This window comes from Chroicocephalus ridibundus, chromosome 3, assembly GCF_963924245.1.
Source record: "Chroicocephalus ridibundus chromosome 3, bChrRid1.1, whole genome shotgun sequence".
Taxonomy (NCBI): domain Eukaryota; kingdom Metazoa; phylum Chordata; class Aves; order Charadriiformes; family Laridae; genus Chroicocephalus; species Chroicocephalus ridibundus.
Window position 1 is genome coordinate 26,118,192 of NC_086286.1, and position 16,711 is coordinate 26,134,902.

At 43.3% G+C, this 16,711-nt stretch overlaps 1 protein-coding gene across 1 annotated transcript in view; it reads right to left on the bottom strand.

The window, feature by feature from the left end:
- The window catches only part of SMYD2 (SET and MYND domain containing 2), a 30,318-nt gene extending 14,712 nt beyond the window's left edge, over window positions 1-15,606 (bottom strand). Inside the window, exons 1-5 of the mRNA XM_063328467.1 lie at window positions 14,988-15,606; window positions 11,649-11,712; window positions 4,091-4,201; window positions 2,416-2,476; window positions 115-239 (exon numbers count right to left, since the gene is read on the bottom strand). Coding sequence (XP_063184537.1) covers window positions 115-239; window positions 2,416-2,476; window positions 4,091-4,201; window positions 11,649-11,712; window positions 14,988-15,169 — 543 coding nt within the window. The 5' untranslated portion in view covers window positions 15,170-15,606. The remainder of the gene's footprint in view (window positions 1-114; window positions 240-2,415; window positions 2,477-4,090; window positions 4,202-11,648; window positions 11,713-14,987) is intronic.
- Between the last annotated feature and the right edge of the window lie 1,105 nt (window positions 15,607-16,711).

Here is a 16,711-nt window from a genome sequence, read left to right on the forward strand (position 1 = left end):
CTAAGATAAGCGAAGAGCTACTATTTCCATTGCCGTTAACATTTCTCCCCTTTCACAAAGGCTAAAATCCTACAGCACTATCCACCTAAGCAGGCTGTGTTCTAGCCAACTTACTTGTGCAAAGAGAACTACAAGGGCAGCATTGTCAGGGTACTCCAAGTGCTTTGAGTAAAAGTGATGAAGAGCAGCAATGTCGTTCTGAATCAGCTCTCTCTTTTCATTGTCTAGTTTGTCAAGGTCTGTGGACAAAGAATACATTCCATTTCAGTAACAGGAACACTCCCCCACGAACTGCAGCTAGACTTAGGTTAGAACAGGCCCGGACTTAAACAGAAACCCCTGAAGGAACAGCTACTTGGAAGTACTGCAAGAAGTGCCTGTTCTTTCATAAATGTAACGCCGCTTCAGCCAAAGTCACACAAATGCTACAAGAACATGCAGGATTAAAAAGCATTTTCTAACGTCTTTGCATTAGTAGGTAATTGGACGCAAAGTTCCCTTTCTTGGAAGAAGGGTTACAGTGTTTAAAATGCATTTGTTAGCCCTGGCAAACAGGCCAGCCAGCTCTGGCCCCCTAGAAGTCTATCAACTGTGGGTAGCTATCCTCAGCTGTCTAAGACGACCTTACAAGCTACCTGAGAATATCCATGTCTCCATGGGCTGGAGAGTGACCATCAACTGAGGTGTGGTTAAGCTGCAGATATCTGAGGATAATAGGAGACAGCAGGAACATCAGTGGAAACGTCCCGGCACACCTGCCACGTGTATTCCCTTATGGGTTTCTTCAGAGATTTACCCTCAGGCCCACGACAGGTTCTGGACAAAGCTGTGGCCAATGAACCTTTTTCTGTGTGGTCCATGGAGAGCAAGCTAGATGACTGACCATATACTCCTGATACCTTCTATCTCCTCAAGAGCCGAGTGTTGGAAAGATTCTTCCTAATCCTCTCTCTGAAAGGACAGTATCACCAACTCATCCCTGCTCCAAGAGAGCTAGCAACTCATCAGTTTCCCCTCTCTGACTCAAAATAACAGTGGAGAGAAAAACATGCAGGAAGAGAAAAGGCTGCACAACAGTGGAAGAAGGGGGGGAAATTATTTGTAAGAGCAGATGTGAATGACAGGAGAGTCACAAAAAATACTGCAGAAAATTAAATAGGACAATTTCATGAGAATGAGAACAAGTCAGAAATGTTGAGCTTCCGACTGACAGCCAGGTGCCTTTTCCTCTCCTGTGCAGGGTGCTGCAAAGGGAACTGCTGAACACGGCAAAGGTGGGCTGAGAGATGAGGAGCGTTAACAAGGCAGAAGGAACAAGGGGTTCTTACTAACAAAACCAGAAACAAAACAAGGGCTCTTAGAGGACAAGGGGGACATTGCAAAATAAAAACATTCAGCTTTTTAGCTCCCAAATTAATAAATTATTGAATACAAGCTGCAATGCAGAAGAATATACAGAAATTACTTCAGCACCTACCCAACCTCCTCAACCTCAGTCCTACTAACCTACCTGTAAAAATTATCCTTGCCTTAGGCAAAGTCAAACGTTGGCATTTTTCCCCCTTATTTCCCCAGTTGTCCCAACAGCTGTGACAGGACGTTTTGTCCAGGAGGCAAATAAGACCGTAATCTTGCTGTGCTTGGTTGCTCTGCTACCTCAAGTCCTAGCAATGATTGCATTTATTCAGCATTTTATAAAAGGTTTTGGAAGCCATCAGAGTGAGAAATGTGAATATACAGACATATTGCCTCCTCGTATACCATCCCCAGCACCAAGAAAGAGAAACAACAGACCAGTGAAAACTATGCCAGGATGGTTACTAGTCCCCTAGTTGCTCAATTTCTAACTCTGCCTCACCAGACATAAACAGTAGCCTTCTAGTTAAAAGCAAGCCATTGCCTCATCTCCTTCCTTGGATTATTTTGGAGCATTTAGGACATGGAATTTCAACACAATCACACATAACATGTCAGATTTGACTGGCAGTGACAGATACTGAAGCACAGTCCAGAGGGTTCTGCAATTAGCCCCTTAGTCACTGTCACCATCAAGCAACTGTGCTGTCTCTGATTTTATGCCTCCTGGTAACAAATACCAGCTATTTTAATTTTACAACATTACAATTCTCAAAAGACACTACAGTATCAGAAAAGCCATGAGATGGATGTATGCTACATAATTAATTCTGTCTAGGTTTTCACCCTTGTTTCACAGCCCCAACGAGCAACCAAGAAAAAAAAAGAAAGAAATAAGAGCACTGCACTTTCAAAAAAATGAGGAACCACAATCCTCTTTGTTTACTCCCTTCCTCCAACACGAGGATGCTCTGAAAGGTTTTGATGAGGGGGGCCGGGGGAAGCAAATCATGAATATAGATAATTGCCTCTGTTTACCTGCAAGCCTTTTTTACTTACGTGATTCAAACTCTTTTACAGCAAGCAGCTTCTCCGACTCTGTTCTTTCAGGGTGAGTTTTCTAGCAATAAGGGGAAAAAGACAAGAAGAAAATATTTTAATGTTTTAAATCAGCAGTTTTGTCTACACATTTATGAGCTAGGAACAAACCCAAATCCACACTGTATGGAACTTAGAGAAGTTGATGAACAGCAATGAGTTAAATTGACTGCCCTTAGTAAAGCCATAGAAATATTCTCTCCGCACCAAATTAGGCAGCCAAAGATTAACTCCTATCAAATTTATATACATAAACCGAACAGTATTTTAAATATGTCATTTGCTTTGTTCTAGACACTCAGAAAGCTGCTAACAATAGCAAGCAGGCAGGAGACAGGCTTTGCTTTGAGGAAAGTGAATAAACTGACTGTTGACAGAGTTCAAAAGCAATGCTCCATTGTTGGCCTAAGGCCACTTCTTTGTAATCTTGGCCATTAAATATGGCTTTGCAGGTGGCCCAGCAGCTGAGGTTCAGGGACTATGGTTTGCATATTTAGCTTTTATATGACATGTAGGGTTCTCCCCCCTCCCTGTAAGCGATAAAAGCACAAATTTATTCCAATGACTTTTTGTCATTAAACATTCGATTTTGTTTGTGGATCACCACTAAACCACGCTTTAATTAAGTCACAGACACATACATTCACACACACACATCTACACACACAGCAAGTATGCAGCTACCTTCCCAGCAGGCCACCAAAATCCTCACTACATACAGTATCCAGGTTGCCCTTGTCACATAAGCAGACCTCAATCACACAAATATGCTTCAAAGAGGATTTGTTTTTGTGGAGAGAGTATAGAGCTCTACAAAGATACACAGCATAATAACCTTGAAACTCATGAATCCCATCCCCTCCCTGCAAGCACTTGTGCCATCCTCAATATCCATATAGTTAGGGAACACTGAAATGGAGGTTGACATTGCAAACTTATTTCCTTACTAATAATATTCTTTTTCACCAAAGACCAAGGGCCTGAGATTTCTCTCTCAGTCTCTGTTTTTCACCAGTTAACTCCACTAATCGTAAACATTTATACCTGAATACCTCAAGAGGTGTTCTTGACTCACAAATGTACTGGGAGTTATATACTACACAATGCTACGCAGATATAGCTGATAAATAGTACAACAGGCAACTGCTTCATAAAGACGTCAGTGCTTGCAGACAGGTAACACCAGTAGCATTCCTCAGAATTGAAACACATATACCAAGTCTCACTCTTTCTTTTCACCAACGTGGCTTTGGTGCCAGACCACACTTGTACACAAGAGCTCCAATCTACCAGAACAGAGGCTGAAACACCAGGCATATTATGAAACTGTCAGTAAACTTCTCCAGACTCTGTTCAACAGCACCTTCGCTGTAAGTTACAGCTACACAGCTTAAAACCTTACTAGCCTTTGGCCATCTTCCCCCAGAAGCCTCCAGCTGGACTATGGTGGCCCTGACACCGTGGTCTGATGGTCAGTTTGTTCAGCTGTTAACGCTCTGTATGACACCCGTCTGTACACAGGAAGGCAGTATGCATGTGCTTTGCAGGGACAGTTACTGTCGGTCAATTTTCATTTTCCTGCCTTCCCTGGCACCCAGAGTAGGAACGTACCTCCCAAGTCTAGCCTCCTGCTCACCTGTTTGGCAAGGATCCTCGCCGTCAGCCTCACGGTCTCCGAGGGATTCCAGTTCTGCCCAAAAGCACACATGGCAGAACACTCTAGTTTGTGCATTGGCCAGTCTTCCTTCTGAAAATGTAGAAAAATATTTTTAAAAAAATAAGCCATGATAAAGTGATGAAAAAGAGGATGCAGCAAGTCCTGCCAGATCCTAGAGGTCAAGTGAAATGTGTTTCCTTTAAAAAAATAAGATGACGCTCACTAAATCTGAACAAAAGCTTGAGTCACATTTAAGGGGTACAGCTATCCTGCTTTTTTCAAGCAAATTCACAAGGGATGAGTTAAGGTCAGAACATCTTCATTTATTCAACGGAAAAAGAGAATTAAATGACAAAGAAGCAAACAGACAACATGATTTATAAATCACCAGTTCTTATTGTTCAGATCAAGCACGTGAGGACAGAGTAGGTCTAAGCTTGATGGCTTTATTGGCTTCATTTCCATTTAATACCTTGGCCCCTCGTTACGAGTCGACCCTGGTGTAATCAGGAGTAATGCGTCTGAAGTCAATGGATTCAAAAATCACTGTAAGAATCGGTATATGTAGGGTCAAAACCAGACCTAGTGGATAGAATTATCAGATTTTTTCCTCTAATATTGTAGAATAAGGGTACAGCTAGGCAATAAAAACACACTAATAAAGACAAACGTGTTTTAGTTAAGAACGCGTGTTCCTAGCTCAACATACAACAACACTTGCAGAGTGACGGCACAAGCCACTGGCTTTTGGCACTCTATAGATTTCCTCCAAAGGAACAAAATATTTCAAAGATGAGCACAGAATCACAGATAAACACTTTGCATTGGCACATAGAGCCTGGCATGGGCTGTACTCAGACTGCATCAAATTTCATTTTATTTAATCAAACATGGAGATATTCTTATTTCTATATTTGAGCAATGCACAGATAATTATTTCTATATCTCATCCCAGACACATTTATAGCATTGCGTTAGAACAGACATATAGTGTTCTGCATCAAGTTTTGTTTTCAGACCAGATTTACACTGGTAGAAAATGGTAGCAGAGGAAAGAAGTCACAACAAATCCCACAAATTTATAATTAATTGAAAGTGAAAACTTAAAAAAACTTTTTGCAGCCTCCAGAAAGTTCTTCATTCCCCTTACTGTGATTCACCCAGTATCACAGACCCTGAGTTATCCCCCCCTCGAAGAAAAAGTTAAAAATAATAAAAAAAAAATAAAAATCAATGTAACCCATAAGAGTGACTGAGTGGCAGGAACAGAAGAAACCTGGAGTTTCCCCCAGTTGGCAAGAGCCATTTGAGAAACCCTAGGCTATCTAAAACATCTTAGAACCAGTTGATATGACACAGGTCTACTGGGAGATGCATTCCTTGTGGGAGCTACAGCTGGAGGCCACATAGGACAACCCAAGGCACCTCAAACAGCCCGATGAATCAGGATTCCCCAGTGTCTCCTGCCTTGGCTGGTCCACTTATTTATAGGTTTTGCTGATCAAAACAAAAGCTGAGATCACTAATTTCAGAGTTAGTACACCAAAATTCTTCCACCGAAAATGGCCATTTTAATTGCCCTGGTTTAGGAGTTTATTTTATTAGGAAAAGGAAGATGAACACCTGCCCCAGCCTCATGTAGGATTTGAAGCAGTGCAACACTGCAAGGGTATTCAACCCCTCACAATGTCAACTTCATTGTCCTTGATATCTCAGTACAGTACTTCCAAAAAGATCTAAGTACAGGCTGCTTGAAATACACTCCAGTGTAAGCATTCTAAGAGGATGCGTCAATACAGACCAGGATAACCAAAATAGTACATTACACTGTAACCGTGTCATGTGCAATTACACTCCCAACTCTCCTACAGCTGTCACGCTACAAAACGCATCCCCCGAGGGGCCTGTTTCCTATGTATGCACAAGACCTTTTTCTGGAAAATTCCCAATAGCCTTTGTTTAGGGGTTCCACAGGCTAAAGGCTAAGAAGACAGACAGAGCGGGACCTCATCTCTCACCCCTTCTTACACACCCACGACGCCCATCAACTTTAGCACTATTGCGGGGTGTGCAAGCAGCAAAGGCACAGAACCTCGAGTTCTGTAGGACAAGCATTCTTACACAATGGTTAAATAAACAGGAGAGATTACCTGATAAAACAAAAAAATCAAAATGCAAAATCACGTGCCTGTCTCAAAGCCGTGTTTTTAAAAATCCATTTGTTACCTTCATTCTTTACCCATTGTTAATTAAAATCTTTCCCCAGGCAGAATCACACTGAGTTATATGAACTAGTAGGGAGGTTAAAGGGACAAGATACGGCTGAATTGTGTGAAACGAGATAAAAGCCTGAAACACCACAAGAAAAGAGAGTACTGATGACTGAGTAATACCTGGGATGGAAACACTGTGACAGCAGCTTTCCCTGAGATCACAGCAGGACTGCACTTTGCATTCTTTTCCACGTTTTTCTCTAAGTAGTTTGAATTATAACAGGTAGCATTGTTCTAGTTGAATCCCTAATGCTACATTTATGTTATTTTCTTCCTATTTTCATTACATCCGCAGTATTTTTCCCTTCATTTAGGACTGAATGACAACACTTTTGGAAGGGAAGTTCTTTAAAGCTTAAGCTTTTCACATCAAAGCATGGAAACAATCGTCTCCACAAAGTTCTTCAAAACGATTCCACCATCCAGGACTAATGGATTAATTCCCAGAACACTGTCATATAGCTCAGCATAAAAAAACCCCAACAAGTAACAAAATGTAATACTCAAAAAAATAAGACTCAAGTCCAAACAAATGTCCTTGCACCTCCTTCCTCACATGGACTTTTTCAATAGGATGTAAAATTTCTGTTGTGTTTCACATAATCGAAAAGACACACACACAAATACCAGGCAGAAATGCTGGGCAAGCCAGTGTAGGGGTTAAGCGCACTTCTTCAAATGCTTAAGGCTCAATTATGGTCAAATGGCATCCAACCCTTTAACCGAATTTCAGTGAGGCAACTTCTGACATCTGATATTATCCGGTAAAGTTCTACAATACCTTCACTGCTTGGTGAAGGACTGTAAGAGTTTCACAACCACCTTCACAGTCACCCTTCCCTCCCATCATTTACCAAATGCTGGGCCATAGCGGGTATTTGACTTCCATGGGTTAATGTTCAAAAGGTTCACAGGACACATTTATCAAGGAAAATTACATGGAGAAGTTTTTGAACAGGGGGACAGACATGTCCCCAAGGCAATCTTAAGCAGGGTCTTGCAGTGTCAGATTCCTCTTATGCAGAATCATTACAGCAAGATTTTAATAGTTTTTCTACAGCTCAGCAAAGAGGAGTAGGCAATTTCTACAAGGTCCTATTTAAAACACATCTGCTTGATGCTAATTCCAGGTCTATAAATACATTTTGAGGCTTACTAGATGGTTAAAAATACATGCTTCCCTTACTCCAGAAATATTAAATAGAGCACTCTTTAACATCACGTGTTAAGAAAAACCCGTAAATATTTTGTTTGAAATATATTTCAAATACAGAAAGTCATGACAAAAACATCTCTTTCTGCACTTTGGCTAGCTGATCTCCACTCTGTCTGGGATAAATAATAGCTATGTGTAATAACAGAAAGAGGAGCTCCAGTAGCTGGTTCAAGTTCACCAGTTCCACAATTGGAACCGCGTAACCCTCTTAAAACATTTCTCTTCAGAGTGTTTCAGCAGCTAATTTCTGAGGAGAAAAAAAATGAGCACAGGTCTCCTGCTGTTTGACTAAAATTATTATAATTTAAGAAGTCAAGACCCGAACAGCTGCAGATGGGGTCTGAAAGCCACCACTATAATAACAGGCCTGTGCTTCCAGGAGGCCATAGTGGAGAGGAGAACGGTACGCATCAGCTGGAAAGCACAAACCCTTTTAAAAGGGGAACTGGATTAGGGGCTGAGAAAAGAAAGACAGAGCAACGCAGGCTAGATCCTACCCACCTACAAAACATTCAAGGCAGCAAGGACAGGCGGCGAAGACAACTTCCACTCTCGCATGTCCCGCATCTGAGACCAAGTCTATGCTTATGCAAACATCCAGCTTAATCTAGGTCAAACTTAAGTTTACCTAGTTTGAAGGCAAAATAATAGACCGAGACAGGCAAAAGACACATGTTAGCACTAAGGGAACTGCGCCAGGGCTAGCGTGCATGCATATGTCTGCATATAGAGAGAGCCCTAAACAAATCAGCCACTAAATCACTGCCAGACTTTGCCTTCCCCTGGGCTCAGTTCCTCATGCTACGGTGTGACACCACCTCTCCCAGTGACCAGTGCAAAGGAATTATATTGCAAAGCAGGCCTTGGTCAATGCACCAAACACCTGGCCGTATGGCAGGAGATGTGCTCTTTTACCACTTGGGGGATCTGCAGCAAGCCAACATATCTGGGTGTACCTCTACCCCATGCTACAAAGGCTGCTATGAAGCTTCATTCATTAAGTGCCTGGAAAGTATTTTAAGAACCTCAAAAAAAGGATACTATATGGCTCAACAGAGTGGGAAATACATGCAGTGTCACTAACCTTATTTTCAATAACCACATTGTTCTGAAAGAAAAAAAAAATCTCATACAACAGAAACGCACTATAGAGAGGAAGATGTCCGCACTTATAAAATCCGTAATTCTGAAAGACATCCGAAAAATTTGTTTCCTGCTGCACACTTTGGCACCTTTCTCTTGTCTCCTTCTGATCCATTTCTCCCCACCACTAGAAAGAATTCCTATGAACTGTGGTATAGCAGGTCTTTAGTAAGGAAAGAGTAAGCACAAAAAATTTGGTTTTCAATCCCATACAGTATACTTCATGGGATATACTTCAGTTGTCAAACTGAATTATATTGAGTAACAACGTATCAGCCAACATACAAAATCATACCATGTCCTTGCTGAGTACATGTAATTTTTAGCTGAACTGAGCGAAGAAAACATGGATTTACAGAGAAAATCAACTTAAAATAAAAATAAAATGAACAATGCCATCAGAATCCTCAAGTACAGCCCTGCCCTTTTCTCAGTGTTGCATGAAGAAATCCCACATCCATGGAGGCAAAAGGGACACATTTACTACACATCCCAGTGTTACAAGCTCAGTATCAAGGCACAGATGTCCTTTTTGGCTTTGACAAAGAATTGCTGAACTGCTGAAAAGTGCCTTTGAACAAGACAGGGATGAAGATGCAGTGCAGATTGTCTGTGCAGCACGTACAGTCAGTGGAGACTGGTTTCTAGAGAATATTACACTTGAAGGTAACTTTGAAAGAATGTCAAAGAATTCAATCTCAGCAACATTCATAAATTTCATCAGACTAACTCAGAAGGGCCCAAAACATGGAAGGTAACGTTATACCAAGCAGGGAGTCAAAAGCCATATGCATATCACCAGGAAGAGTGAAGTACTAGTACCTATGCTTGTCACACTATTGTCTAGACATCACAACGTCTAAAAAACGCCTTTATATCTAAAGCATCATACTACACACCAACATGCAGAAAAGATTTTAATTCATTAACTTATCAGACAGACAGGCTTCTGCTGAGCATTGTCTCCTGCAGTCTTAAGGACACTTGGTCTGAGCAGCCCACTTTTTATTTTTGGAATATGCCCCACTAGAGAAAGAGTATTCTGACCACCCAAAAAAAACACAAAACAAAACCAAACCCAAATTAAGAAAGTAATACATGTACAAGATGTTACCCAGGGGAAAGAGAGAAAAAAAAAAATCCTTGTATTTAAATATAAAAGTATAAACTTTGTCAAGGCTAGAAGTCAGGACACTGAGGGAGGGACTGAAGAAGGGAATTGGAGGTAAAAGCAAAGGACCATGGATCAGCAGAACTAAGTTCTGCTACTTCCATCGTGATTGCTATTTTTCCTGGCACAAATCACTAAGATATACTACTTCAATAAATCTCGCTTACCTGCTTCATAAACCATTGTGAATTTTATATGCTAAGAGAAGAAACTCACAATCTCAGATAAAAAGCACTATTTGTTCAAGTATTTCCTTCCCTTATCTAGTTAAAAGCTTCCTAAGAAATAACGTCATAAGGAAACACTTCTTACAAATAAGTATTTCTCATGAACGAATCATGGGTCTCCTCTCCACTGCCTGTAAAACTCAACCAGATTTCTCTTAAGAGCCTTAAAGATGCTCATGTAGTAAGCATTCTCTTTCTTCCCAGCAACTGCTGGCTGTCAGTCTTTCGATATTCTGTGAACAAATTTGCAAATTTTGTAAAAAACTTATTTCTTTTAAGCATTTTGAGTCCTCCTGGTGCTTCAAAACCAAAAGGCCATTTCATTCATCCACAATTCACTAGGACACTGTGGGAAAGCAGGAATCTGGGGAGGCAACAGAAGGAAAACTAAGGGGAGGCCAGGTTCGCTTTGCAAATTGCACAACAGGAGAGTAAGATACAACTTTGAAATAAAAGCAGTAGCCATCTCCAAAGCGCTTGGGAACTCAACACCACAAACCGCAACATCTCTGTTAATGATATGGAGATGATAATGGAGAATACTTTGCATGCAACCCACGTCTTCAACAGCACGCTACCATGTAGGAGAAAGTTTGGATTATTTATAGCTAACACATAGTTGCATGACAGACCTTTGGTGACTCAAATCCTTCACGAGCACTGTTCCATACTCTGTGCCCAGCACCACAGATCTTATATAGCTTACATTATTTAGCTAGCAATCCAGTTGAGTTTTTTCACACGTAAACGCGATAATTCTTCCACACCAAGCTGGCAGCCCACAGAGGCTAGATACTAGTTCTGGCAAAAATTATTTTTTGAAAGGTGTTTATTCTAGTTTAAAGTAAAAATGGAATTAAAACTGCAGGCAATGTGTTTCATATTGCTCTACTTTAGTGTATGCCTCTATTCTATTTTCAGGGCTTTTAAGAAACAAAGGATACAAAAAGAATAAAAGTTGCCAGAATGAGTGAGTTAGGCAGAAAGCATGGTAGGTTTCAAATAGTTATCGCTACTGTCAGCTGTGGCCACCCAAAACGTTTGCAAAGATTCTAAAAAAAAAAAAAAAAAAACAACACAAAAAAACAAACAACAAACCAAAACCCCAATAAAATCCCCTTAAGATAGCTATTTAGTGATTTGATTTTTCCATTAGACACAGACCCTCTTACCAGTTTAGCAAGCTAATGTTAAATTATCTGGTTTGTGCTTAAAGAATGAAGTAATATAGATATAATTAGTGGGCTGACAGGCAGCTCTAATCAAAGTCTCAGTGGTACCAAGCCCTGGAGCTACTGATCTTGAAAGACTCATGCGGACCATGTCCAAATCCTGTAATTGTTCAACGCACAACTCCATGGTCAGCATCTGCGGGATGCTGAAACTGACTGGACTGCTATTAACCACAGCTACAATTAGAGACCATCAATGCCACACAAACAAAAAAAGGAGTTCAGCAACGCCCGCCCTCCTTCCCCCTGCATCCTCACAAATTGCATTACCATACCTGACATTCCACATTGCAGTAAAAGGCCTGTTTACATCTTCCACACTTGGACAATCCTTCTTTCCTTAAAAACAAAACAGAAGTTATTCTATTATACAAGTCTGAACGAAATACGAATGTATCCTGTATCACTTTTTGTACAATATTTTGCATTTCACAATGAAAACTGTATTTTCTTCAGAACACTACAACTACAGCTTGAACCCAATCTTCCGATAGCAGACACTATTTTTATTTGTTTAGAGTTTCAAAAGCAAGTTTTTTCTAACAGCTGTTATTATGCAAAAGCACTCTGCGGTCCTGATAAATTGCTGGGTTTAGAAACATGTTATTCTATGCCGTTTGACAGACAGCATCATTTTTTGCCACTATGCGATGCATACTGACAGCAACTTTTCCTTGTTTTCAAACTTCGCAATTGCTCTCTATACTTGCTCACCAGTATTAGTCCTTTGCTTCTGCTCTGACAGTTCCATTCCTTCTCTGTCTGATTACAGAAAGCATGATCACTGTTTCTTGAGTAACTGGTCCTAGAAACTATTAAATATACTGTTTGATCTCCTGTCACCACATAGCCTCTTACTGTCCCACTAACATCTGCTCCAATATCTGTGTATTCTAAGGTGACCTAAGGCTTGCACTATCCTCTTTTTACATTTGTATATATCCCAAAACAGGGAACTGCCAAAAGGAAGGTCCTTTTCTGCTTCAAGCTGCATGTGTTGTAGCGGATCCCATCAAAAATAGAGCATGTGTTACCCAACGCATGAAATTTTGGTGTGACAGCAATAGGGATCTCTCAGCAGTACTGAATACTTTAAAATGTCTACACACCCTCCCCAGTATAACTGGCAAAAAAGTTGTCTTAAACTGAGGTCAGTACATTGGAGTAAAACAAGGGTGAGCATCCTCATACAATATGATAGTGTACACCACTTCAGAGGTCACTGGCATTCAGAGTCCATAAAGCGTGGCAAGTCTCGATATCCTCTGATTGTTCTTGCAAAGTAGAAGGTTCAATGCAAGCGAGTCAGGCTAACATCACAACTCTGCTTGCTGACAGCATGTACCTCAAGCACAGCTGCGTATTTAAAGTAATAAGTACCATCAGATGCAACTACAACATTCTAGTCTCGTTCTGACCATTTTCCTACAACAATTTTAGGACCACTTAGCAAAGCTTCTCTTCCCAAGACTAGTGCTGAGCCCACAACCTTCCTCCTAAAACTCTTTGCAAGTTCAACAAGCACAGTTCAGAACCTAGGACATGCTAGTTCAGCCCTAATGCAATGGTGCACAGACACAAAAACACATTTCTGAGCACTGGCAGATCAAGTTTCATCACTGAGATTTCATCCTTTTAGCAGAACATCATCACCCTGGTATGAAATAGGTTTCAGACCACCCCACTGTAACTGCTATGGTACTGCATTCAATATATTCCATGATCACTGTGCTCCTCCAGTATTCCACGGAAGAGGCCTGCGTGGAGAACAAGCAGCATTTAAATAGGCTGCTCCTGGAGATGATCTTTAAAAGCTATTCCATGACATCACTATTATCTCTACAATATTACTTCATATCAATGGAGCATGAAAAATATTCCTTGGTCCTTTTACAGAGAGAAATCTACTGGATGTGATAAAAAAAAACCCAACAGCCAGTTTCTTTGGTACAAGGGCATTTGCAGTTAGTTACAAGAGAAAAAAAAAGAAAACTTAAGGCTTAGAAAAGCCACAGGTGTGAAGAAGGAGAGTAAAATCATATTAAGTTCTACAGTTCTTCAAATTAATGGGACTCGCTTCACTGACTTCGCTAGGAACCATATTAAGTGCTCATATGCAAAGAGAGGGGTGAATAAAAGTGAATAAGTCATATAAGTAGGTAATATAATGAGGAAAGAAAAAGGACAAGGTCAAGAGAAAAGAGAAGAAAATGAAAAGCATGAGTTAAGATGACAGGACAAGAAATGAAAAGAGCTGCAAGAGTGTAATAATTATATTCTTCAGCCTGCCTCCCAGTCTACATATGCAAGCAATATTTACATACTGATAAAAATAGCAAAAATACAACAGTTGCTTTCCTTCACTGAGGAAAACACTAACATTTGCTCTGAGTTATAACCAGGTAAGCACTGCGATTCTTTGGTAAGCTGTCAGAAGTCAGGAAAGTACTATACCTTTTAAAAACATGGTGTGGTGCAACATGCATGTCACAGTGTCACGTCCATGCCTAATTTTCAAACAATAACCCTAAACTGCCTCTTTCTTTTTTTCTTTTTTTTTTTTTCCTGCAGCAGTTGACATGGGTAAGTTTACAGCAAAAACTGAAATACCCGCAGCAGGTCAAACCGCCTCTCCATACAGGGGGGAGGAGGCCAGAGCTGGAGGCCACAGAACACACCGTGCTCCTGTTTAAACGCTCACAGCCACACCATAACCAGCCTCTCACGCTGCCTGTGCTTTGCCCTTGTTAAGTAATTTGCCAAAAGACCAAGGTTTCGGACAGAGAAGCAGAAATATACAGAAATTTCTGTATCATAGAATGGTTCGGGTTGGAAGGGACCTTAAAGATCATCTCGTTCCAACCCCCCTGCCCTGGGCAGGGACACCTCCCACTAGACCAGGCTGCTCAAAGCCCCATCCAGCCTGGCCTTGAACACTTCCAGGGATGGGGCTTTGACAGATTCTCTGGGCAACCTGTTCCAGTGTCTCTCCACCCAAATTTCCTCCTGAAGTGTTTCATTACACATATATATACCATTCATATATATACCATTTACACCACAGAAGTGCAAAATGTGAATCTGGTAATTGCAGTCCCTTTCTCTCTGGTCAAAACCCCATTAAAATCAGTGAATATTACGTTACTACAAAGCTAGATGAATAGATGAAACCGCCCGTGACAGCACGGTTACACACGTGTCTACGGAACCCCAAGAGCATGTGAAGAGCAGAACTTTTTTGCCTTTCTCTCTTTTTCCTGAACTGTTAAGCAAGGGGAACCGGTTCTGAGCTAGAACTGGCTGCCGCCAGAGAACCACGAGCCTCGGAGGAGGGAAGTTTTCCAGGGAAAGGGTCCCCGAAGGCCTCCGCGGGGCACCGCTGCCACGGCCGGCATCGGCGGGCCGAGAAGCGGGGCCAGCCCGCTGGTGGAGCAGCGGCCTTCACGCCGCTGACCGACACGGCCACGGCCGGGGGACGCGGGGCGTGGGCCGACCCGCCGCTGGCTTGGGGCGGGCCGCCGCCGGCCGAACTGCAAGAAGCCGCCCCGGGGCCAGCCCCGCCGAGCCGCCGCCGCCCCCCCCCTCCACCCCGGGCCTCCCCCGGCCGGCCCTACCTGGCAAAGCAGCCGTCGCAGTGGCTGCCGCGCTCGCTGACGGTCAGCACGGCCGTGTAGGCCGGGCAGCTGAAGAGCAGCTCCCCCACGGCGTAGCGCCGCCGCGCCCGCAGCCCCCGGCCCTTGCCGGCGCTGGCGAACCTCTCCAGGCCGCTCGGCTGCGGCGCCGCCTCCGAGCGCATCCCGCCGCGGGGAAGGAAAGGGGCGCCGGGGTAGGCCTCCGCCGGGCTCCCCTCCTGGCCCGCGTACACCGGCAGCGGGAGGCCGCAGCCCGCCGGGTCCTAGCGCGCTGCGGGGCGCTGGAGGGGCCGCTGTCGCCTGCCCCTGTCCGCCGAGCGGCGCGGGGAGCGCCTCCACCGGGCGGCAGGGGATTAGCCAGCGGTGACTGGGGAGGGCGGCCGGCGGCTGCGCACCCGGGAAGTGGGCCCCGGCGGGCCTGGCTGGAAGGAGCTGGGGCAGCTTCGTCCCGCCGGGCCGCCAAACGCTGCCCGGCGGGCCTGCTGGGGGAGCCGCCCGGCCCGCGGCCCCTTCAGCCCGCGCGCCGTAGGCTGGCATCGTGAGGGGGGCTGCCCACGCGTACCTCGACTCCCAGCCGCGGTGGGAGCCTCCCCGAGACCCGGCCTCGAGCAGCGAGCGCCCCCGGGAAGGGGCTCGCCCCACCGACCTCACAGCCCCTGTCTCAGCAAGGCCTCCCCATGAGGAGGCGCTTCTGCCATGAGCAGTTTTGCTGTTCAGGTCACGGGGGGCTTCAGGTGTTATGGCCTGCTTGATGACCAGGGCAGGACTTGGCTCATGCAAATCTGGTGGCATTCTGGTTCCCCAACCACCTGCCATAGGGCTGTGACAGCAGAGGGACACCTGCGCGACCGGTTTGGACAGTGGTGCAAGGAAGCAAGGCCACTGAAGACAGAGGGGTGGGCAGGAGATAACAAAACGTGAGGGGAAGGGGCTTCTGGAGGTGGCCAACCCACCCCTGCGGCAGCTGGGCCAGCTTGAGAGTCAGGCCAGGGCCTCAGCCAGCCAAGCACTGCCATGCATGGCTTGTGGATGCCAGATCTGGTGACAGCTCAGAGGCTGGAAAGCTGACCATCCTCTCCTAGCATTTTAGGATAATATCCTGTAGTCTGAGATAAAAAAATCCCATGGAAATAATGAAAAATTGTGAGGGAGGGGCTTCTCTTTATAATAAATCACTCAATCATCAAAGAAACAAACATGAAGCCTCAATATGACAGCAACAGCCACGTTGTGAATACAAAACCTCCAACAGCAAGAAAATACTGAATTTATGCAAAGTAAGAATTCCTATCTTAGAATTATTAAGAATAAATCTATTACTGCAATCTAAATGCAACACAAGGGAAACCAATAAAGCTGTCTAAACTAAGAAAAGTGCTACAGCTTTGTGCCCAAGTATTTTGCATATAATTATTGGTTGTACAACACCCTGATACAGCACTAAGAGAATATTCCTTTCAGAAATACAAGTAAAGCATTTAAGTGAATGAAAATATTTTTGGTGCCACTTGTAGTTCACAAGCAGTCTAGATTGATGTAAGCATCCAAATGTTGTAATCTCTGCTATTAGTATCTGTGTATTTAGTTTTGTGTTAAATTATTTGTACAGTAAATCATTGGTAAGCTCCTTCTTGACTAAATGCACCAGTTGAAACTTGAAGCTCAAAATTTCCACAAGGAAATAAATCAGGAAAGTGGAAAGAAAA